This window comes from Dendrobium catenatum, unplaced genomic scaffold (assembly GCF_001605985.2).
Source record: "Dendrobium catenatum unplaced genomic scaffold, ASM160598v2 fragScaff_scaffold_716, whole genome shotgun sequence".
Classification (NCBI taxonomy): Eukaryota; Viridiplantae; Streptophyta; class Magnoliopsida; order Asparagales; family Orchidaceae; genus Dendrobium; species Dendrobium catenatum.
The window spans coordinates 4,924,856-4,948,517 of NW_021319178.1; the positions used below are offsets into that span (position 1 = coordinate 4,924,856).

At 33.2% G+C, this 23,662-nt stretch overlaps 3 protein-coding genes across 8 annotated transcripts in view; 1 reads left to right on the forward strand and 2 right to left on the reverse strand.

The window, feature by feature from the left end:
- The window catches only part of LOC114579912 (protein ACTIVITY OF BC1 COMPLEX KINASE 7, chloroplastic-like), an 8,425-nt gene extending 5,126 nt beyond the window's left edge, over nucleotides 1-3,299 (forward strand). The window contains exons 3-4 of the mRNA XM_028695934.1: nucleotides 2,513-2,588; nucleotides 3,122-3,299. Of these exons, the coding sequence (XP_028551767.1) occupies nucleotides 2,513-2,586 (74 nt within the window). The 3' untranslated portion in view covers nucleotides 2,587-2,588; nucleotides 3,122-3,299. The remainder of the gene's footprint in view (nucleotides 1-2,512; nucleotides 2,589-3,121) is intronic.
- Nucleotides 3,300-5,631: 2,332 nt separating this feature from the next.
- LOC110099492 (110 kDa U5 small nuclear ribonucleoprotein component CLO) lies at nucleotides 5,632-14,760 on the reverse strand. 6 transcript variants are annotated; one of them, XM_020826667.2, is made up of 11 exons: nucleotides 13,861-14,760; nucleotides 12,229-12,297; nucleotides 10,943-12,133; nucleotides 10,754-10,852; nucleotides 10,510-10,668; nucleotides 10,083-10,168; nucleotides 9,802-10,000; nucleotides 9,613-9,723; nucleotides 8,919-9,125; nucleotides 8,367-8,508; nucleotides 5,632-5,728 (listed from the first exon to the last, which is right to left on the reverse strand). In XM_020826667.2, exons 1-10 carry the CDS (start codon nucleotides 14,632-14,634, stop codon nucleotides 8,410-8,412), a joined length of 2,994 nt encoding a protein of 997 aa, XP_020682326.1. In that variant the 5' UTR covers nucleotides 14,635-14,760; the 3' UTR covers nucleotides 5,632-5,728; nucleotides 8,367-8,409. The 6 variants fall into 6 exon arrangements, 4 of the variants coding, with proteins under 4 accessions (XP_020682326.1, XP_020682327.1, XP_020682325.1 ...); XR_002303460.2 differs by having other exon boundaries at nucleotides 5,633-5,728; nucleotides 8,324-8,508; XR_002303461.2 differs by having other exon boundaries at nucleotides 5,633-5,742; nucleotides 8,324-8,508.
- A 1,586-nt stretch (nucleotides 14,761-16,346) lies between these two features.
- Nucleotides 16,347-23,421, reverse strand: LOC110099501. Its single transcript, XM_020826681.2, has 6 exons — nucleotides 23,217-23,421; nucleotides 22,899-23,095; nucleotides 19,638-19,788; nucleotides 19,302-19,394; nucleotides 18,250-18,337; nucleotides 16,347-16,733 (listed from the first exon to the last, which is right to left on the reverse strand). Exons 1-6 carry the CDS (start codon nucleotides 23,291-23,293, stop codon nucleotides 16,446-16,448), a joined length of 894 nt encoding a protein of 297 aa, XP_020682340.1. The 5' UTR covers nucleotides 23,294-23,421; the 3' UTR covers nucleotides 16,347-16,445.
- Between the last annotated feature and the right edge of the window lie 241 nt (nucleotides 23,422-23,662).

Sequence of the window (23,662 nt, forward strand, 5' to 3'; positions counted from 1 at the left end):
TAATAGTATAGTAGTAGTATATAGCATATAGTAGTAGTATAGTATAGTAGTAGTAGTAGTAGTAATAGTAGTATAGTATAGTAGTATAGTAATAGTAGTAGTAGTAGTATATAGTAGTATAGTAGTAGTATATAGTATATAGTAGTAGTAATAGTAGTAGTATAGTAGCATAGTATTGTAGTATATAGTAGTATAGTATTGTAGTATATAGTATAGTATATAGTATATAGTAGTAGTATAGTATAGTAGTAGTGTATAGTATAGTACAGTAGTATATAGTATAGCATTATAGTATATAGTATATAGTAGTATTATAGTAGTATAGTATAGTAGTAGTAGTAGTAGTAGTATTGTATAGTATAGTATATTAGTATAGTATTGTACTATACTATTACTACTACTATAATGTACTATATCACTATATTATACTACTACTACTATACTATTATACTAATATATTATACACTACTATTACAACTATTATATTATACTATATTAATATTGCTGCTACTACTACTATAATACTATGCTATATTATATGAATATAGTATAATATACTGCTATATTATAATATACTATACTACTACTATGTTACTATATTATACTACTACTACTATTATAACTATTATACTATATTATACTACTATAATATTTTGTACTATACTACTATGATACTATACTGTACTAGATTATAATAGCAATAGTAGTAGTATAGTATTGTATTGTATAGTATATTATATAGGATAGTATGGTAGTATAGTATTAGTATAATTTAGTAGTATAGTATTGTATAGTAGTATAATATAGTATAATATTGTACAATAATATAGTATGTTCTTATTTCTTATTTCTTATTTCAAAATTTTTAAGTAAATTTTAATTGCATCATCTCTGTGAGGTGGTTGCAGAAATAAAGTAAATTTTCAAGTAAATTAATTCAGTTTTTGTCATGCCGAGTTAGAGGTGATATAGGTTTAGGGAATTAGAGATGTTTGGTTTACTCATATTTATATAGTGCTATTAAGAAATTTGATGTATTTTTTTAGTATGGACTTACTAATAATGAAATATTATCTATAAAGTTCAATGATAATTATGGCTTTTGTTTTTTGTGGTTTTATTTAGTCGTCAATATTGAAATAATGTAGTTAACATTGAATTTGTTCAATATCTCGATAACTTCAACAGGAAAGACCGCATAAAACCATTATATATTAATAAGAAAACATATATTCATAATAGAAAATTAAACTTTCTTATTTGACTTATGTTTTTGAATTATATATATATGTACTATACTTTATTACACTATACTACGACGATACTATATTATACTATACTATGACATTATACTACTATACAATATTATACCACCACTACTACTACTATATTATGCAATATTATACTATACTACTACTATACTACAACACTAATATACTACTATAGTATACAATACTATGCTACACTACTACTACTATACTACACTATTATATTATAGTACTACTTCTATACTATGTTATACTACTACTACTATACTAAATTATATTGTACTATACTATATTATACTATATTATATGATACTACATTATACTCCTACAATACTATATTATATTACTATTATACTACAATAACTGCTATACTATATAATACTATACTACATTATTACTACTACTACTATTATACTAGCAATATTATATTATATTACTACCATTATACTACTATACTATTCTATATTATACTAATACTACTACTATTATACTATTACTACTAAATTATTGTACTATACTATACTACTACTATTATACTATACTATATGAATATAGTATACTATACTACTAGGATACTATACTATAGTATAGTATTGTATAGTATATGATATAGTATTGTATAGTATATTAGTATAGTATTAGTATAATATAATTGTATAGTATAGTATAGTATGCTCTTATTTCAAAATTTTCAAGTAAATTTTAATTGCATCATCCCTGTGAGGGGGTTGCAGAAATTAAGTGAATTTTAGGTAAATTGATTCAATTTTTATCATGCTGAGTTAAAGGTGTATGGGTTTGGGGAATTAGTTTATACCCATATTTAGATTGTGCTATTAAGAAATTTGATGTATTTTGTTTAGTATGAGGTTACTAATAATGTAATGTTCAAGGATAATTATGGCTTTTGTTTTTGTGGTTTTATTTAGTCATCAATATTGAGATGTAGTTAACATTGAATTTGTTCAATATCTATATTACTTCAACATGAAAAATCGCATCAAACTACTATACTATACACTACTACTACAACTATTATACTATGTTAATTTAGCTTTGCTTACACAACACTTATATCAGATTTCCCTTTTTGGAGGTCTGCTGGACTATATGTCTCTGAGTTTTTTAGCTACAAAATGTATACTTTAAATATTTTTAACTTTTCTGGTGTACCATATTCTTAAATAATGTGAAGCATAAGCTCACATTTTTAATGAAGAACTGACCTGGTGCCCAATATTCAGGTGTTTTTTCCTTGCTGTTGACAAAATCATTGCATAGAGTTAAGAAGCTTGATAAATTGGAGAAGATGCTGTGAAGGTATATCACCATCATCAATATTTAGCTTTAACCTAATTATTCTTTTTTTGTCCTCTAAATAATATTAAAAAGTTTAATAAGCCAGAAATTTTTTTTGATCTCCTAAGTATTTTCACACTTCTATTGAAATATCATCAAGTCCTACTGCTTTTCTATACTTCATTATTTTTGAAGCCTCATCAACTTCAATTTTTAATAATGTAAGGATAAAAATAGAAGTCTTTGCCGGTTTTTTATTTAGCTATAATATTTTTAGTAACTTTTTAAAAATATTGACCTGATCTGCCATTATTAAAGAGAGTTTTTGTTGATTAGAGCAAGCCAATTATGCCTTCATTCAAATGATGCAATAATTACCCTAACATTATTTTTTTTTATATACTATAACTATTATTACTTTATTTTTTTAATGTTGTGTATATATATTTATATGTATAATCATTAAAAAAATATTTTTATATATTCATTTATTATATGTTTTTTTCTCTGATTTATTTTATTATTTACTAACCTACTCTTCAATTATTCCACAGTTTCACTTCACCGTGGGGTGTCTTCTGGGTCTGGGTTCATGTTCTCATGAAGCAAGGAATCATATTGACTCAAGCTGGTAAGTTTTTTCTACTGCATTGAATTAGGCATGCTTTGCTCACCATTATTTAGATCGTTCTATTTATAAATTTAATGTATTATGTTTAGTGCAATCTTACTAAAAATGAAAGATATTTCTATTTATAAATTTTATGTATTATGTTTATGTTTAGTGCAAGCTCGCTAAAAATGAAGTGTTATCTATAATGTTCAATGCTAATTATGACTTTGTTTTGTACTTTTATTTAGTCATCAATATTAAGATTAGTCATTTTTATTTCATACATTGGTGCTTATGAAAAAAGCTTAACCTTTGATAATAAAAGAGCAGAAAATCTCAGTTGAAAAAAAAATCTGTTTGGATGTTTTGATAAAAAAAAAAAAAATAATCAAGATGGGATTTAAAACCTTTAGATTCACTTTAAGATTAGTGTATTATTACTTGTGTATATATTACACTCATTTTAAAGGCATATTGATTTTATGTTATTTGCACTTGAGACTTCATAAGATTTGGCTTGTTGGAGGTCCATTGAACATTGAACTTGGTTTTTAGGGCTTTTTAGCTACAAAATTTATGCTTTTGTTTAAGTATTCTGTTATGCCATATTATTAAATAATGAGAAGAATAAACTTACATTTTTTAATGGAGAATCTGATTCTGACTATACTCAGGTGTTCTCTCGTTGCCGTCCTATAAACATCATTCCATTGAGTTGCGAAGCTTGGCGCACGAGGGAGGGAAGATGCTGTAAACGTGATATTAAGCATCATATTTGGCTTTCTTTTCCGCCGGTCATTCATATTATTAATTTCTCCTATTATATTGTTTTTAAAAGAAAACTTCCACCATAAAGTGGGGGCAAATCATGATTATTCTCTATTATAATTTCCCCAAAATTATGATGGGGAATTACAAAGTCAATTGTATTCATGTAAATAAGTAATTCTTTTGGATGTCGTTTTGGCTTTAATTTTTCTTTTCAAAAAAATATAACTGCTGTAAAAAGATATTCACAACCTGATCTAGTAGTGAAATTTAAAATTAAAAAAAAAAAATCTATGCGAATTATAATTTTTAAAAGTTCAATTTCTTACTGATTTTTACAATTATTTTTGTACAAATATTTCTTCTGTTTTTATCGAGCAAACCAAGATTGACTTTTTCTTACATTTCTTCTGTTTTTAATGAAGTAATCTTTTCTTAAAAAAAAATTAATTTTTTTTACTAGGAATAAAATCATCACAAAGAAAGCCTTAGATGCTTCAATAAATTAATGTAACTTATAAAAAAGTAAAATATTTAATTTGTAAGTTAAAGCAATGTACATGATTTCTGAAATAAAATCATGGCAAGTTTTAACTTAATCTTTTGTGAATAAAAATTTTAACCTAAAAAATATATCCATTCAATCTTAAAAAATAAATTTTTAACGCAAAATTTATTTATAAGTTCTTGCAAAACTAGTAGCTCATTTAAGGTGATTTTAAATATTAATAGTTAGATATTGATATTTGAAACTTCTTATTTTGCTTTTGGTTCAATGATTTTACTAATAAAAATTTACTCATCTCGTTTTTTTTGTATCAGATTTAGATCTCAATAAGATAATAAATGGATTAAAGCTGTAAAATATATGATTAACATAATGATAAAATTAATACATAATCATTTCAGGAATCATTAAGCTACTTTTTAATCATTTGAGCTCTATTTATTAAATAAATGATAATAGTCAGAAATACTTTTAACTTACTCGTTTAAAATTTTTTATTTAAGCTTCTTCACGATTTATATAAATGACCATAAAAATACTTATTCTAAATAAGCATTGACAACAGATTCCACATTAAATTTAAATATAGTAAGCATTGGAAATGCTAATTATAACTAAATTTAATTAAATTAAGTTATCAATTATAAATTAACATCTGATTGAAGAGTAAATATTAGATTAGATCTAATATTAAAACTTGTAACTATAAATTTGGGGATTTTTAAAAGTAATAAATTTTTTTCATAGCTTATTTTCAGCTGATTTTTAATGAGAATAAATGCTATATTTTGCACTAAATAAATACTTATTTACTGTCAAAATTGTTACATCAAACATGCCTAAACTCTCTTCTTAACTGAAAAAGAACATCTTTTAGAAAATATTATAATATAATTTTAGGGAAAAAAAATCACAAAATGGCTAGAAATATGTGGTGTAGAATGAATAGTTGGGTTACTTAGAAAAGGTTATAAAGATAAAGAATAGGGTTCTTAAGAGCACTAAGAGATGAACAATATGACTAAGGAATTTAGATGATTATAAGGAATCTGTATGTCTTGCTAAAGATGGTGGTGAGAAGACTAAAGACCAAAAGGAAATAAGAAACTAAGATAAAAAAAGTTTTCATGATAGAAATTATCTTAATAAAACAGTATTTGATTACATATTTATTATCAAATAATGCAAGAACTCAGAGGCATACCTAATGACATACCTGTGTTATGTAATCGTTGATGTACGATATCAATTAAAAAGAGAATCCCTCATCACCTGAAGAAAGCAACCTACCCATAAAAACAGGCTTCTATGACAAATCCTTCAATCATAATATATGAATGTTGCATCTCAAATTTATAAAAGCAAAAGTGACGGTCAAAAGTTTTTAATTTGCAGTGCAAATTAGTTTAACTATGAAAGGATAATCATAATAAAAGTCAGTCTTAACAAAATGCTATATCAGATCTGTATATTAGGAGGCTTCGTTTCGGACGGATTTCTTTCTGCTGCTTAAAACAGCTCATTTTTATACTAAAGAATTGTTTTAAGAAACAGTAAAAAGCCACTATCACCGCCATTCAAACTCATGCGAGACAATAGGACATCAAGGCCCTGCATAAACATGTCTAGGAGCAAAGGTGTTGGATTTTCTGTAAATCTACTACTAAAAAACTAGTCATTGAAACTTAAAATCCATGTACAGAAAAACTTTTCTCAAATGCTTTGAAGGATAGATTTTTTGTTCCTTGTTCTAAATTCTTCTTCAATCTTTTTAAGCCAATGTTTTCATTCCAGATTGTGAGTTCCCCAAGCCCATTAACCAAACTCTTCAATCCACACGACATAGTTCCAAAGTATAATCTACGGTAAGTTCGTGCTACGTGATCATTATAATTATTTTTCAAATACGGACTTATCTTATCTAAAGTAAATCAGTCCAAGATGTCGTGCAGTCATTCAGAGCAGTGAGAACTGAGAATTAAGGGTGTCAATTTCGGGTCACGAGTTGGGTTCGGGTCAAATCAGAAATTGAACCGGCACTATTCGTGTCAACCCGAACCCGACTCATTTTTTTGCAAACAGGTCAGCTTTTTGAACACGAACCTAACTCATTTCAAGTCCGGATCAACCCGACACGACCCGAATGACCCGGTACCGACCAAAAATTACTAGTTTTTGACTTTTTGTGTAAAAAATTGGTCAATCTCCAATTTTTGGGTAAAAATCGGGTCAAAGTAAAGGTCAACCTGACCCGGTTTTTGAAACATGTCGATTTGTTGAACTCGAACCCGACCCGTTTCGGGTCCAGGTTGACCCCAACCCAGAATTTGACCAGTTTTGGGTCCAGGTTAACCTTAACCCGTAATTTTTGGGTCGGATTTCGAGTCATATCAAATATTGACACCCCTAGTAAGATTTAGGTGTGTCAATTTCGGGTCACGAGTCGAACCCGAAACTAACCCGACACTTTTCAGGTCAACTTAAACCCGATCCATTTTTGCAAACGGGTCAATTTTTCGGACCCTAACCCGACCTGCTTCAAGTCCAGGTCAACCCGACACGACCCGAATGACCCAGGGCCGACAAAAATTGCTAGTGTTCATGTTAAAAACCAGGTCAATATGCAATTTTCGGGTCAAAAACGAGTAAAAAACGGGTCAATCTCGGGTTTCTGGGTAAAAAACGGATCAATTTCGGGTTTCGGGTTCAACCTGAACCTGGCCCGATTTTTTAAACGGATTTGTTGAGCCCAAACCTGACCGTTTTCGGGTCCAGGTTGACCCTAACCCGGAATTTTCGGGTCGGATTCGAGTCGAGTTTTCGGGTTATGTCAAATATTGATACCCCTAGTAAGAATATAGTCATCTGTAAAAGACAATGTTTTATGTGACAATTTATCTGCTTGTGAAAAAAAAAGTAGCAATTGAGATGGTGGAATCCCAAGTTAGTGGAGGTTTAGCATTGACGTAGGCCAAGTAGTGGCAAACCAAACAAAAATCTTGTGCATGCTTATTGCTTTATTTTGTTTACATAATTTTTTTAATTGTTTACATTACTTGTTATTTGTGTTTGTTCTTAATTTGTTGATACCCTACAACGCAGTTGCTTCAACACATTTGCTTTTAACTTGAGGTTATTTGGCTTTATGAGTTGTAAAGCAAAAAGAACCCATGTAATTTGACATTTCAAGTATAAGCAAAAAGCAAAGTATTTTCCTAAGAGATTTAGGCTTCGTTTGGGACGGCTTTTTTATTACTTTCTAAAACGGAGTTTTAGTACAAAAATAAAAAAATTTGTACTAAAACGGAATTTTAGAAAGCAATAAAAAAGCCGTCCCAAACGAACCCTTAAATAGCCCATATAAGCCATTTTTTAATGAATTAGAATTCGCCTGAATAGAATAAGTTCCAAATACATTGCTTCGCTAAGTTGGCTCATGCTTCTGCAACCCTGACCCATATCTCCAAGCAACCCTAACCCTACATCAACAACCACGTAATAGCAGCCCCCACCCATGCACAACACATGACCAACCCTGAGGTCCGAACCATCTCGAACTACGCACCACCATCCCAGATGTGCCCAATATGTAAATCAAAAAGTAATGTATTTCAGTTTTCAAACAACTAAATTCAAAAAATGGATTTTTATAGATTTCAACCAATCAAAATACCTAAGGAAATTAAAATACAGTGTATTCAATTTACATTGCATTTAGAATACAGATGTATTTTAAATACTCATAATCAAATAACTCCTAAATTTAACTTCATACCCTCCAATCGATGTGCCATAAACCATCAAATAATACCCCTATGAAAAAGCAGACAATGAAAGAGCAAGAGTTCAAAATTTTGAAAGCCATACCTAAAATCTACTGAAGAAGCATCTTTCATGGACTTAATTGTACCTTACGCAAGCAAGATACACAAATAGTGCCCAATGATGAGCTTTTATGTCATCTGGAGATGTAACTCTGCATCCTGCTGAGCTAGCTCATTCATCATAGATTCATCAAAGAATTTGCTGATGCTCACATCCTCGCTCATACCCTGCAAGGAAATCATGGTGATTCATTAAGGGCTTCATGCCTTCAACCCAACTAAAAAATGCTCTCATCTCAATGGTTGAATGCCTATGCTTTTTGTGAAGCCAACTTTACAAAAGAAATCAGCAAAAAAAAGAAGTCAAAATAAATAAATAAAGGAATAGTTACACAAATAATATTAAAACCATCCTTAATTACAAAATAATGCTGAAATCTTTTTTTTTTAACAATCAAACCCATGAACTTATACATATCATAATCAAATCGTTGGGAAATTAATAAAAGTGAAATAAATTAATAGGAAAATTTAAACATTTGGGTGAAATTTAAAAAAAAAATAGAGATAAGAAATTCAATTTTGTAAATAGTCAAAATACGAGTGTTATGAAACATCCCCCACAAAAGGACATATACCTTCCTACGCCTTGTTTTGACCATAAACTCACGAGCAAGATGCTGAATAGGTGCTGGTTCAAGAGGGCGTAGCACAATATTTTTATCAAGTGGATCACCAGGCACTATGGCCCAGTGATCAAAAACTGAGAGGCAGAACGCCTGACCCTGAGTATGGTACCTCAAATCTGTTTCAAAGCCAAATGACTCGATAACTGGTAGGAAAGCCTGCAAGATTAGGATAATCGATTAAAACGCATATCACAAGGAATGTAAACCAAACTAGTCAAGTTGCGCTCAAGCTAAAACTCCACCTTGAGTTCAATGTAAATGAGGTTAACCAATTAATCGAGCTCATGTTTGAACACAAGCTCAATTCTATGAGTTCAAATTACCTCATTTATTATGAAAAAGGGATGAATATTCAAGTTAAAGCAAACCAAAAAGTGAGAAATAATGACAAAAAATAAACATTTAGTTGAGGGAAAGAAGTGAGAAATATTTTTAATAACCTATTGAATTATAATAGGTGTGTGTAATATATATTCGGCTCACGAGCCCTTTATCAAGCTCATGAGTCAGCTCCATCGAGTCACACCCTCGTATAGCAGCAAACAAAGTAGGGACCTACTAATACTTTTACAAAAGTTTTGTTCATGCATCCATTTAATCCAAAATTTAGGAAAAATAATTTTAAAAAATCCAAAGAACCAACTTTCACAATATACGCAGGGGTCCCAGGCTTTGGCACATCAGCAGTTACATGGCCTCGCCTTCGAGATAATACAGTGTAGATTGCAGATACACAATCGATTGGAGTTTGGATCTGAAACAACGCAACATAAATGTAAATCATCAAGAGACATAAAGGGTTAATTTACAGATCAGTATAAGTGGATACAACCTCAACATAGTAAACAGGTTCCATAAGCCTTGGGGTTGCCATGAGAAAAGCAGTATAGGCCACACGTCGAGCAGTCGGAATAATCTGACCACCACCTCTATGAAGAGGCTCAGAAGCAATAGAAGCATCCAAGATCTTGAACTTCACATTCCGAATAGGTTCATCACAAAGAGGCCCTTCTCGAGCTCCCCATTGGAATCTAATGCCAGCAAAAGCAAAGTTTGAACTTGTTATTTTCCTTGCTAGATAAAAATTGTTACAAAAGCAATCATTTTCCTTACCCCTGAACGATGGAGTCCTTCACAGCATTGAGAAGATTTTTGTCAACTTCACTAGGAAGGGTATCATCCAATAAGATGTTAGGCCCCTGGGTTTCAATACCAACATAGAAAGGATTAGTACTTGCTCTAAAATAATACCATTTACAAGGAAAACAAAATGGAGAAAAATAGGCCAGGATATTCTGACCAAAATTTAATAAAGATGAATTTTTAAATTCTTAAATTTATTTTGAGATTAATGCAATACATAAATAATAAATCAACCCTAAAATTCCTTCAGCCCTTCATAAAATAAATGAATCTTACTTTTGACCAAGCATGGCAACTAAACTTGTACTTTAGCTTGAATTTCCACATTTCATACACTATGTACTCATATGATGAAAGTCCTCTAAACAAATTATATTTTATTATGAAAAATTTTTACCTGCTTATCTGGTCCAAATGCCCAAATTGACCTCGCAGAAAGTAGATCCCACTCGTACCTTTTTTGAAAGAAATCGCCAATTTTCTTTTGACTCCAGTCAATGCTGACAACACCATTCTCAATATCTTCAGCGACTCCCCTCTCTAGTGGCTCGGATATCTGTATGTAAATAGGAACAGCATAGCAAAGACATAAAATTTCCTGTCGGACACAGCAAAAATTCAAAGTACAATAGACATCTTACCATAGTTATTTTGTTCTTTTTATTGGGTGTTTCAGCATAACACTTCATCGAAGATGATTCCACAACTGTTTCACAGAAAGTGACTACTGGATCTGCTACCTGTAGCAAAATATATATGTATAAGGAAGCAGTAGCAAAATTAAGGAACGATGGAACTTCTATCTATAAAACCATATACTATTAACTCACTTTAACTTCCACTTCAGAATAAAGCTCTCTGAGGTCCTTCATAATTGAATCAAGATATATCTCTCCTGTCCCAAGAATAGTGTGTTCTCCTGACTCCTCAACCTTGGTGACTGCCAGAGGGTAACTCTTGCTAATTTTCCGCAGACCCTCCACCATCTTGGGTAGCTCGCTTGGATTCAATGGTTCTGTTGCAGTCTTAACAACTGGCAATGTATTGAACCGAAGAGGCCTAAAAATATAAATCTCGTCATCCATATCCATAGGGCACAATGTTGCAGTCTTCATGATTGATGCATCAACACCTTCTATAAGAACCCATGAACCAGCAGGAGCTTTGCTAATAGGGATACGGTACCGAGCCTGATAAACCCAAAGTTTTGAGACCTCTTTGACAGTCATGTCCTCTTCATCATCCGGTGAATACCCTTCACCGAGGACGCGAATGGTCTGACCAGTCTGAATGGTCCCACTGTAAACTCGCCCAAAAGCATCAAATACGCTGCAATCCGACTTCGGATATAGTTTGGTAACATTAACCATCAGAACTCCTGATGGATCACAGTCTTTCATTGCCTCGGCAACATAAGAGTCCTGAGGCCCTGTGTATATGTGCTCTACCTTCTTGGCTGCAGCATCTTTGGCAGAAGGAATGTGTTGAACAAGCATGTCAGTGAAACCAGTCGCTGATCCAAAGACAGAGCTGCAAGCCAATCTAAGTAAAGGTCGAACATTTAATTTATAAGCTGCATTACTCAGAGTTACACCTAATTCTGCAAGAGTTGACTCAACACTCCTTTTATGCTCTCCAATGACTTGGCTATAAATTTTGTACAATGGTTCAAGAATAAATTGAACAAATGACCTTTCACCCCCACCAGGCGGGGGCTTCTTTTTAAAGGTCCTGTCAGGATGATAGTAAACATCTCCCCACAAACGTGAAGCAAACTTTGAAGAGTCAAATGGGATACCATGAAGCTTCACGTATAATTTAGCAAATGACTGCAATGTGAAAGACCATCCCGCATTCGCACCAGCAAAGCAAACGTTTCCAGCTGCAGGGTCAATAATCTGGGTGCCTCCAGCAGTGGTGGAGAATGAAGTGATCAAGTCATTGATTACTTCCAATGTATGCCTCAGCTTAAAATAAGCATCATTTGGAGGTAGCCTTAGTTCAGTAATTAGCCTATCAACCTAAATTACAAGATCACGAAATCAGGTAAATCACCAGGTGGAAATAAGAAAAGAAAACATAATGGTGATCTCGACTAAGGGAAACAAAACCATACTTTATTCATCACAACTACAATGGGAAGCCTCTCTTGTATAGCATGACGTATAGCCCGCTCAGTATTTACCTGTTCAAAAAGAAATAAGCAGGTTATTAAATCAGCATCAGTAAGTGGATGACTGAAAAATATTACTCTATCAATTAAAGGTTTGCAGGTCATAAAACAAAAGGATTACTAGCTATCGATATGATAAAGTTTCAACTTGCGCTACATTGGAGAATATAACAACCTCAAGCAAACCCAGAAATTGGTGCCTTGCCAATTTCTTTGTAATGGTAAAAATAGGAGTATAATACAGGGTCAAATAAGAAAACAAACGCCACGTTAAAAATAGTAATAGTTTCAAGGAAAAAAATTAAACAATACCTGAGATATTATATTAATGGACTGTAGGCTTCCAAGTAAAATTCATAAAGGTATTCAATTAAAATAATATCACAGCACGGCTGAAAAAGGAATCATTTGAGGGAAGATATGATTTCAGAAGGTGAAGCATCCATACAAATAGCTCCAAATCTCTCCTTTTGAACTAAAAACTTCTCAAACGTGTGCATGAGAAAATTTCACAAATCAGATAATCAAAGAGTTCAACACTCCTCTTAATTTTAGAATTTTGGGTACTCAACATTTACAGAGGTTTTTTAGATGAAAAACTTAAATAAAAAAATCATTGGCCCAGATGTAAAAATTCACTAATTATGAAAAAGAGTAATAGAGTAGGTCATATACACTGGCTCCAGGCACTATAAAAGGAAGGTGATAACAGTTAAAAAAATATTTTCAGTTGCAATAGTCTTGTCATTCCTAAAGGTGTCAATAGCAGCAAGCCTAGGGGTGGCAGCTGAGAGCCTGTGACCAACCTAGCAATAACAACTACAGCAAGCATAGAATGGCAATAAGGGTTATTTGGATTGCGGCTTATGGTTCGGTTTTGGAAAAAAAGTTTTTGACAAAATGAAAATCTAAATTCCAATAATAAATGCTCAATTCCAAATAACCAAAATGTCATTATCCAATTTCTTTATAGAATTATTATTTGAGTTAGTTTAGTTGTTTGCAGAAAGAAAACATGCTTTCAAAATATGGTTAAACCAATATTGAATCGAATAAACCCAATTTGGTTCTTCCTATTACTTAGTTTAAACAAATTCGTCAATTAATTCATCCGAACTGACCGAATGTGCACCCATACATAGAGCTGCATTGAAAACGATTGCAATAAGCTGCATCATGTCATTATCAATGAGCATGAGTCTATCATCAACATGTGATGCATCACTAGTGAATAACAAGTAACAACACATGCATTTTCATCAACAAAGAGCATCACATGTCACCACATACATCATCATCGATAACTTTCATGCTCAAACTGCATGAAAACTTCTTATTAAATAAAGTAGATGCATCCCGTGTCTAGAAAGTTCAACTAAATTGATTAAATCCAACTGGAAGATCTTCATAATGTCACTAAAGTTGGAGAAAATGGCGAGATCATCAATCTGGAGAAATATTAATGAACGACAATCCATTCATGACGACACAAAGTACTAAATAGCATGATATAAGCCTAACCCATACAATGGAAACAAACCCTTAAGCCAAGAAAGCGCAGCATTATGAACTTACCATTACACCTTCACCAGCATCCACAATTAGTACCGCCCCATCCGCAAGCCGTAGTGCCGCTGTCATCTCGTCGGAGAAGTTAACATGCCCGGGAGTGTCCATTATATTGCAGAGGTAGGACTTAGCATTGCTGTCTTCTAGCACAAGGGACATGGGCACAGCCTTAATGGATATCTGCCTCTCCTGCTCATCGATCCTGGTATCCGTGTACCTCATGTGCCGTTCCCTCTCCGTATCGAAGGTCGAAATCCCATGGGTCTGTTCAACAAGCATGTCCATAAACACAGTCTTCCCGTGTTGGAGGTGACCAACGAGCGCAACATTTCGAACGAGGGCAGGGTTGGAGGCAAGACCGAGGAGGAACTCAGTGGAGACATAAGTGGACGACTCCTTAGAGCTAACCTCGTACTTGATGGAACGAACAGGCTTGATTATCGGCTGCTCAAGGGGCTGCTCATCCTCATCCATGACGAGAGCTTCGACACCGTCGCCATAGACCTCCTCGGCTGTCGGGTAGTACTTCTTGTCCTCCGCAAGAACGATTTGCGAAGCGGAGGGATCGGTGTCCATGTCATCGAGTCCGCCACCGGTGGAGGTCATCCAACCATTGGAAGCAGAGACGGGTGAGGCGCCTTCCTCATCGGAATGGAGAGATTCGCCGCCGGGGGACTTGCCGACTGCATCGTTTGAGTCTTCGTCATCGTCGGAATCTCGGTCAGAGTCGATATCGGGGCCGATATAGTTGCCGAACTCGTCGTACAAATTGTCGTCCATTGGAGCTAGGGTTTTCGCAGAGGAGAAGAAGAAACAACAGGAATGAAGGGTTTTGCCGCCGGGAGGGTAAAGGAAGCGAGGACTGAGAATTAAAACGTGCTCGTGCTGCTGGCACGCCTACATTGGAGGTTCTTGAAAATCAAGAAATTTAATAAATTTGGATGTATTTATAAACATTTAAAAATATTATATTATAAATTTAATATTTATTTTATATAATTACATGAATATATAAATTTATTAAAATTACCCGCATAAATTTTTCTATGCTGAATTATTAATTTTTGGCTCATTTGTAATTTAAAGTATAATTCGATGAACCCAAATAAAAAAAAATTAAGAGAAACCAAAGACTTTATGAGAATAAAACAAAAAATAAAAATTTTGAAGTAATTAAAATGATTCTATTAATATTTGTCATTAGTTACAAATGATATTCATACCCAAGATTAAAAAATATGTTGATACAATATAGTGGACGTAAAATGTGCAGAATTGATTCCAATGGTATAAGTTAGAAGAGTCATATCGCATAAGAGTTGCCTTTGAGAGAGATTTTGATATATTTTTTTGGTTGTTCTCCTTTGAGGCGAAACTAGGGATCAAGAAGTCCTCGAGTTAAGGTTGGCATTAATGGCATGCATTTATCTTGTAAGTGATGGCATGTGTTCATGCTTTTGTCAACAACAGGTGACGAAGTTAGCAAGGGTTGGTGCAATCAAGCCATAATGGTCAGATGATCATAATCGAAGGATGATAGTTTGGAGACTACAAGTGGGCAATGATGATCTGAGGATAGTAATTAGGTGAAGATAATTAGAGGATCATAGTCGAGCTCTAATGATTAGCAAACCATAAACATGCAAGTGTTCAAAGCATTATAGTCCCATGATGATTTTCCGCAAATTATAATCAGACAATAATGGTTAAATTATCATAATAGAGCAATATTAGTCAAAGGAATCATGGTTAAATAATAATGGTTAGAGGATCATAATGAAGATGTTTTAATGACCATAGTCGAGCAAGAGTAGTCAGAAGACCGTAGTCGAGTGTGAGTGGTCGAAGAACTATAGCCATGCGATGACAATCGACAGACTATAATTAGATGATAGTGATTGAAGAATCATAATACATTGAATACATTTAAAATAAAATAAATAACTACAACATTCACCATAATCAAGTTTAGAGCATGCATCTAAACTCAAATTGTCTTTCATAATTCAATGCTAAGCAATACTCAAACAATCTATTATAACTAGGGGTGTCAAAATTGTATTTTAGGTCGGGTTGACCATAACCCGACCCGATTTTTTAAATGAGTCGAAAGTTCAAACCCGAACTCAACCCATCATGTTACCAGGTTGACTCGACCCAATATGACAACTCAGATTTTACCAGGTCGAGTCACTCGAGTGAGAACGCTCGTTATGCACGGGCGATCACACTTGCCCTCCAAGTGCGGGGCAGCCAAGCTAGCCCAAGCAGTAGGAGCGGCAGAACCAGAGCTAGCGCAACATAGAAGTCAAAGATGATTGCAACTTTTTATAAAATTAATTATGAAATTATCATTGAAAATTTAGAGCTTTTGAAAGCAGCAACATAGAATACACTTTTTTTTCCAAACAGCCAAATAATTTCCTTACAACCAGGACACTCTCTTGCTTACAAAAAATAATTTCTCACTACAAAAATTTATTTTAAAAAAAAAATAATAACAAGATAGATATAACCAAAGAAAACTGAAAAACCTGTCTCGTAATGCAGGAGGCAAGAGATGAACAATCTCAGTGTAATATTTTACGCCCTCATGAGGGATATTGAGATTCCAGCTTCTTAAGTATGTAGTTTGTGACTCCCCAATCAAAGCCACGATATTGGAGCCACCTTACAATCCTAGCCCTTCGATTGTCGACGACTGTGTTCCGACTTCTCAGCCACTGTTTTGAGGCCTGAAGAAAGAGATGGTCCATTGAAAGCTTGCACATACCAAGCTGCGTATCTTGGCCATCACTTCCAGGATCATCCTCCTGCTCAAACACCTCTTTCCTTGCTCTCTCAGTTTCCATCTCGCTAACCCCTTTTTGAAGTAAAGCCTGTTTTGAAAATCACACAGATTGTAAGCGTCATTGGAGAAATTATTCTGCGTGAACGCCGAACGAATGCAGTTTACTGTCTTGAGACCAATCAGAATGCGCCACATCAGCAGCATCGAGCTGGGTACCGAGCACGGTGTGATGTGGCGCATGCTGGTTGATCTCTGGATGGCGTTCGGCGTCCGCACAGAATAATTTCTCTTGTCATTGCCATTAGGATTCCGAGAAAAATTAGATGAAGAGATATGGTTGGCCATTCAGAAAATGGTACAGGAAAATAGATCATAATGAACATTTAAACAGTGAAGTTATAGATTGCCAGTTGCTGAATCAATCCAAATACTTTGGAACTGGAATCATCCATTTGACCTCAATCCCATGCTTTCAGCTGTTATTTGATTCAAATCAAATGCAAGTGATGCAACATAAAATATAGAGTTTCAGAGTATTCCTACATCATAAGCCGCCACCATTTGGAAGCTTGCAGAACTCAAGTTTATAGAAATCTTTTATGCTCCTAGGAAGCCTTGCCAATTGCCATAGATATCATTGTGCCATTGCATTGAAAGATGAGTAGAATAAATGCTTGTTCTTTTAGTTATTAATTAGGAAACTGAGAAATGTTTTAAATGATTCATGCCATGACTATTCGATCAATTTTATACTGGCCGTTGACTACCTAATGCAACTCTCCACTTTTCTCGTTCAAGACTTGGGACCTGACAACGATGATGCTAAATGGAACATTATAATACAACATCAATCACTTGCATAATACAGCAATAAATAGTTGTCAAGGTTGATCAATAGAGTAGGTATAGCATGGTTAACATCTATGGTGGCTGAACTATTTGGTAGGAAGCATTAGACATTTCTCCACATCCATCATAAAAAAAACCATGCTAATAATTGGTATTTTTTAGTTGTCAACACTTTTATGTTAAAACTCTGTAATAATTGCAAAGTAGGATATATAATGAAATAATGATTTATGTAATTGTATATCATATTTGATTTAAAGATCTATTAACATTTGCAAATCAATCGTGCAAGTATATAGGAGAGAGAGAAAGAGAATTAGACTACCATCCTCTGTAGAACGATATAAATATTTACACTCATTCATTTTTCTAGTCACAATGCCATATTTAAAATATTAAAATTTACTGTAGATGTCAACAAATTTAAAGAGGTGGATGAATGGTATAACATAACTTAGAAAAAGTACTCCTGTTTTTCTAAAATGATAGGTCTCAATATCTCTCTTATATACACAGAGAGATAGAGAGAGAGAGAATTAGTACATCTTTACATATTCATTCATATTTCTGAATGTTTATGATTTATGATATATCATCTTCATTTTTCAAATCCAAATGTCATTCAAAACATTAAAATCCACTTTAAATTTCAACAGTTCAAATAGGTAGATGAATGGCATAAGATGGCTTAGAAAACAGGCATCAAAATAATGGGGAAAAGAATGTACTAACAGAAGTAGCAGAATAGCACTCACTTGTTTTATCCTTCTTGGACCCCATGTCGATGAAAGCCATCGCGAACGGGTGAACGCTTCCGCATACATGCTATCATTCAGCAACCCCCTGTCATGATAAAGATGTTAAATTCACAGTGCAGTCATACAGAAATATGAGTAACTAAAGTAACAAGACAATTCAAGATGGCTAATTTCACCATGATCTAAGAATTTTAAAATTAGGTAGAAAAAAAAATCATAAAAATAAGCATATAATACAACAACAACAACAACAACATCAAGCCTTTGTCCCACTATGTGGGGTCAGCTTCATGAATCCTTTTTCTCCATCGTGTCTGGATAAAAATCAAATCCTCATTTAAATCTAATAAAGAAAGATCATTTCTAATATTTTCTAACCAAGTCCGGTTAAAAATGAGCATATAATACAAAGAAAAAAATTTGTTATAAGTTGTTTTGAGATGCCAAAATCCCAAAGGCCTAAAGTGATGCCACGAGAGTTGCTATTTGCGCTACTGCTTACAACAACATTAAGCCTTTTATCCCACTACGTGGGGTCGGTTGCATGAATCCTTTTTTCTCGTCCATTGCGCCTTGTTAAGAGTTAAATTTTCATTTAAATCTAATAAAAAAAGATCATTTCTAATATTTTCTAACCAAGTCTTTGAGTATCGAATTTGCGCTACTGCTTCTGGAGAAAAATTTCACTCCAAGCTGAAGGTGCTAAAAGAAAAGAACTTGTAAAAGCAGTACAAAAAAGTGTACAACTCTGTGACATCTTGATTATTATATTAGCGTATAAAAAGTGCATATAATACAAAAGAGGAAATTATCATCAACTCTATTTACCTAAGTTAATCGAAGTAAAGACACTACTATCCTTACAAAATGAAGGAACAGAGCTTGGTTGCTTCATTAACAGTGTATTAAGAAGACATTCAACACTGTGCCCCAAACTAAGAATAGCGGTTGGCTACTTCATTACGAGTGTATTAAGCTAATAATTCAACTCAGCGCCCTCAAGCCAAGGAAATGTTGACTAAAGTAAAATTCATTATACAGGGACATACCTAGACTTGAAATCAGCTACAATGGATTCTACAATGGCAGAAGGATACTTCTTTCCATGTAGTTTCCTTCTCAGCTCAATTGCAGTCATTGCTCTGCAGAGATGTTAAACTTTATAAGGAAATGAAACCATTGACCTAAGTATAGCTCAAAATGATTACCCAAAAGCTATAGGGAAAGTCATGCAAGCAATTTCGAAGCATTTCACATTGCTTACAATCATTTTATAATTTGCAACATTCATGGTATGTGGAGAACCTTACAGAAGTTGCATATTAACATTTCTAAAAGCTCAATGCGGTTCAAACAAGAAATGAAAGTAGCCAAGGCAATATAACCTTGCTGCAAGTAGATCCACTGCCACCTGTTCAATTTCTTCTCTAATTTTTCTGAATCCATCCGCATCATGCTTTGAACTTGTCTGCAGTTCATTCATGTTCTCATAACCAGTATCAAAAAGCTCTCGTACTGGCTCGTCGTACTGGCTTACTGCGAGAAGATCATATGTATTAGAATCATTTACTTCGAAAAATGAACCAAATGATTAATGAAGAGCCAAAAGAACATTTTATCTGATTGTTTAAATGGATGGATTCTTAAAATCCAATTATGAATTTCCCCTTGATGAAATATGTCCAGTTTCCTTGCATTAAAAAATCCTCAACAATCTAGAAAATCCATAAATGGTGTAAAAATGTGAATAACAGCCAACCGGATTTGGTAATTGGTCAAATGGCAATATTTGTCATGTACTACATCAACTCTTCCAAACTATAACGAGTGGTTTTCTGGAGATTTAAAATGAAGTTTCTCAAAAAGATGAAGATAAGGCATCACAACTCTATAAATCTTTTGTTATGTTGTATGTGGAAAGAATAACAAGAGAAGTGAACATAGACATACCATCTGAAAAACACTAATAGAAATTACAAGGGTTTCAAAAATGCCTCAATAAGATGAAGAATCCTCAACCAAGAAAATTTTATTAAAATTTGAATCAAATGGATAGAAAATTCCTTCAGAAAAATGATAGAGATTTTTCTTACATATTTTATCTATTAAAAGAAAGGCGTGGCACAAGGATAATTGCATTCTAAATTCTAAGTAGGAACTAGTGAATTTAATCTAAAGAAAGGAACAAAAAGACATACCACTTAAGCTACAGCGTTTTGGTGGATAAATGTTTCCTTGGTCCCTGAATTTATTGTAGATTTTTATGCATAATTTTTAGATGGTTTTCCGGATTTACAGCTTTACAAATATAAATCCCTCAATAAAGTTCTGTATACAGAGAAATTTAAATAACCATAAACTTACCAATGTGAATCTAATCTCAGCATGTAATGAATCCATGCAGCCAATAAAAGATGCTTTAAAATGTGAATATAGCACATGCTTAGATACTACAACAGAAGAGGAAGGTTGTTAAAGGGAGAAAACAATGTATAACCTCAGCAAGAGGTAAAACAGAAGAAAACTTAATTAGGATAAGGTCCAAAGTTTTGCCTGAGATTAGTGAAGAAAAAGTTAGTTAAAGATATATGAGTCAACAGAAAAGGTAAACAGTATAATAGAAAGGGGTCAAGTACCTCTTAAAAAAGCTTTAAATTATAATGGTTAAGAAATGAACTCCATGAGTCATCTCTACTCGAATTTCTAAGGTCTAGGAGCAAAATCTAAAACAAACTTATAAATAGAGTATCATAAGGCACATTGGGTAAAGATAAGCTTTGTGTGGCCGGCACTTTTCGTAGGGGTAAGCTAAGGTAAAAGGATTCATAATAGCTCATTTCGAAAACACTAGGACTTAGGTTGAGTGACATGAGTATGAATAATTAGATAATCAAATTCATATAAGGCATTATCAATGGTAAATAGGACTACAAAGGCTTGTTGAAAGGAAAGATATTCAATAAAAGTTCTATTTGTGTTTGAGAAGATTTTAGGAATGAAGAAGGCTTTAGGTTGTCTAGCTTCGGCAATAGTCATTGCAAGGATAATTACTATATGGAGATAGTGCGGTCTTGACAAGATATGATTAGGAAAAAGAGTGGGAACTAAGAAAGATAACATTGAGAAGATTATTGCAGTGATGGAATGGAATAAGAAGGAATCTAAATGAGTACAACAACAACAAGGCTACATGAGTGGTGTAACAAAAATGTAAGAGCATTCAATCGTATAGAGCATAATGTTGAAACTAGAAGGATTAAAACAAGTTATTCGGCCAAATTTAATCTAGACCAAAAAAAAAAAAAGATCAAAGCTCTACATTAAAAATTGAGTAAACAATGAACATTGGCTCATAGGGATTGAAGTGGTGTGAGTGACATGCTAACTTCTTAGAGCATTGCAATGATGAATCAGCTTAAAACTTTCATGTTGGTGGTAGTGGTAGTGTTATTAGATTTTAGTTGATAAAATGGAGAATGGTTTGAAGCAAATAGTAATAGAACGAGGAAGATTACGACAAAAAGAATATAATTCATATATTGACAATAATATATGCTCTGATAACACCACCAAAATGCATCTTTTTTCTACATTTTTTCACGGCAAAAAATTAATCATTTGTGCTTAATGTATATTTCGCCGCAAAATGTTCTCCCCACAATACTATTATTGTGAACTTACATTTCACTATGGATTATCTTTTGGCAACTTCATGAATCATTGATGAACTTACATTTCACTATGGATTATCTTTTGGCAACTTCATGAATCATTGCAACAAAAATTTTATCACTAAAAGCCTTTTTCTAGTAGTGAACCTATGACTCAAATCATTGTAAGATTGACTACCTTAAAAGCTAAAGTTAACATAAGATATGATTATAGCATAGCAGTAACAAAGTTCTAGTGACCAACAAGCTTATGCTTTGGCGGTATGCTCCTTGATTCCCACTTCCCAGAGTATAGGTCAAGGGTTCAAGCTCTAATTTAGACAGCATGCTCTTTTAAATTATATGTAAGGTGGATAGTACGTTTTTCGACTCCATACATGAAATTTAAGGGTTTATAACTGACCTTTTGTCTAACTTATCATTAATTAAATATATGGGATAGATTTCTATCTTTTTCTATATATGTATGGTGCTAAATCTTTTTCTACAGGGCCGAAGCCTCCTTTGAATGACAAACCAAAATGCATGAGCATAAATAAAGCAATTCAGGAAAAAATACATCAAAAAAGAATGTTTTTGTGTGTAAAAAAAAAAATTTCAAGGTTCAGCATAAAAAATTTGTTTGACTCAGGCTTCCATTAAGTACAACTCAAATATTGGGATGAACTCACACAACAAATGCATGAAGGCTATCTTCACATAGTTTCACACAAAAATTAATCGCATCACTAACTCACCAAAATTTTCTAATTTAGTAGCACTGAAAAAAACTGCTACCTTCTGTAAATACAGCTCATAAAAAATTTCCAACTCTACCATCAATCATATGAAGCTCATTTTTTTTTTCTAATTTACTGCCCAAAATCTGATAATAGATCAAATGGAAAATATTTTAGCATTAAGGCATATCATAAACCATTCACCACGTTCTATCAGCAATAGAAAATACTAGAAAAACTAATTGCAGGAACTCACACATTTCATCATTCAAACGACCATTTTGAAGCCCTCTACAATCTAAATTCGACAATCCAGAACAAGTGTTTCCTGTGATAGGCGCTTCCTTCTTCGCTGAATCCTGCAAAGATGGGAAGTTCTGGGTTTTATTGATTTGCGCAAAGCGTCCTGGAATATACCTAATAGGACCTGAAGTACTATAGCTCTTTCTTGCCCTACAATTTCAAGAAAAAGAGATATATTTTAAGAGAAAGAAATCAACAGAAAACTTCCCCATTTGCTCAGCGCATATAGAAGACGAACGGCATGGGTTAACTGGAAATAGAGATTACGTACAGTGTTGCAACCGGAGATAAATGGCATTCGATACCCTGATAAATGCAAAGGATTCTAGCGGTGGCAAAATTCCTCATTTGCAAACTCGGATGATCGATTTGCTTTCCCTCCAAGAAATTGCACGTATGGATATAAATTTAAAAACCCTAGCTGGTTTGGTTTGCGAAAAATACGAAATTCAGGGTATTTGGTAGTTGCATCATAATTAAATATTAAAATCTATATATTTCATATAATATATCTATATATCCTTCTAATTATATCGAGGAGATAGATTTCTCCAAAGAAAAAAAAAACTTTTGATATTCTAATTCGAGCAGAAATTTTAACATTACATGGCCCATCATGGAAAAAATTATAAAAATACTTTAATTATTTATCTTTTTAGAAAAATATGTTCAAAAGTTTCAACCGGATCAAAAAATCAACACATTTTAATAGATAGA

Coding starts and splice junctions, on each gene's coding strand:
- LOC110099492 (XM_020826667.2), bottom strand. CDS start 14,634: ATGGACGACAATTTGTACGACGAGTTCGGCAACTATATCGGCCCCGAT. Junction 10,853..10,942: donor ATTCTGAAGTGGAAGTTAAA/GTGAGTTAATAG, acceptor ATTTTGCTACAG/GTAGCAGATCCAGTAGTCAC. Junction 10,169..10,509: donor CATTTGGACCAGATAAGCAG/GTAAAAATTTTT, acceptor ATTGAAACCCAG/GGGCCTAACATCTTATTGGA.
- LOC110099501 (XM_020826681.2), bottom strand. CDS start 23,293: ATGAGGAATTTTGCCACCGCTAGAATCCTTTGCATTTATCAGGGTATC. Junction 19,789..22,898: donor TCGTTTGAATGATGAAATGT/GTGAGTTCCTGC, acceptor ATCTTCTCGCAG/TAAGCCAGTACGACGAGCCA. Junction 16,734..18,249: donor GTCCAAGAAGGATAAAACAA/GTGAGTGCTATT, acceptor TTTTCAAAACAG/GCTTTACTTCAAAAAGGGGT.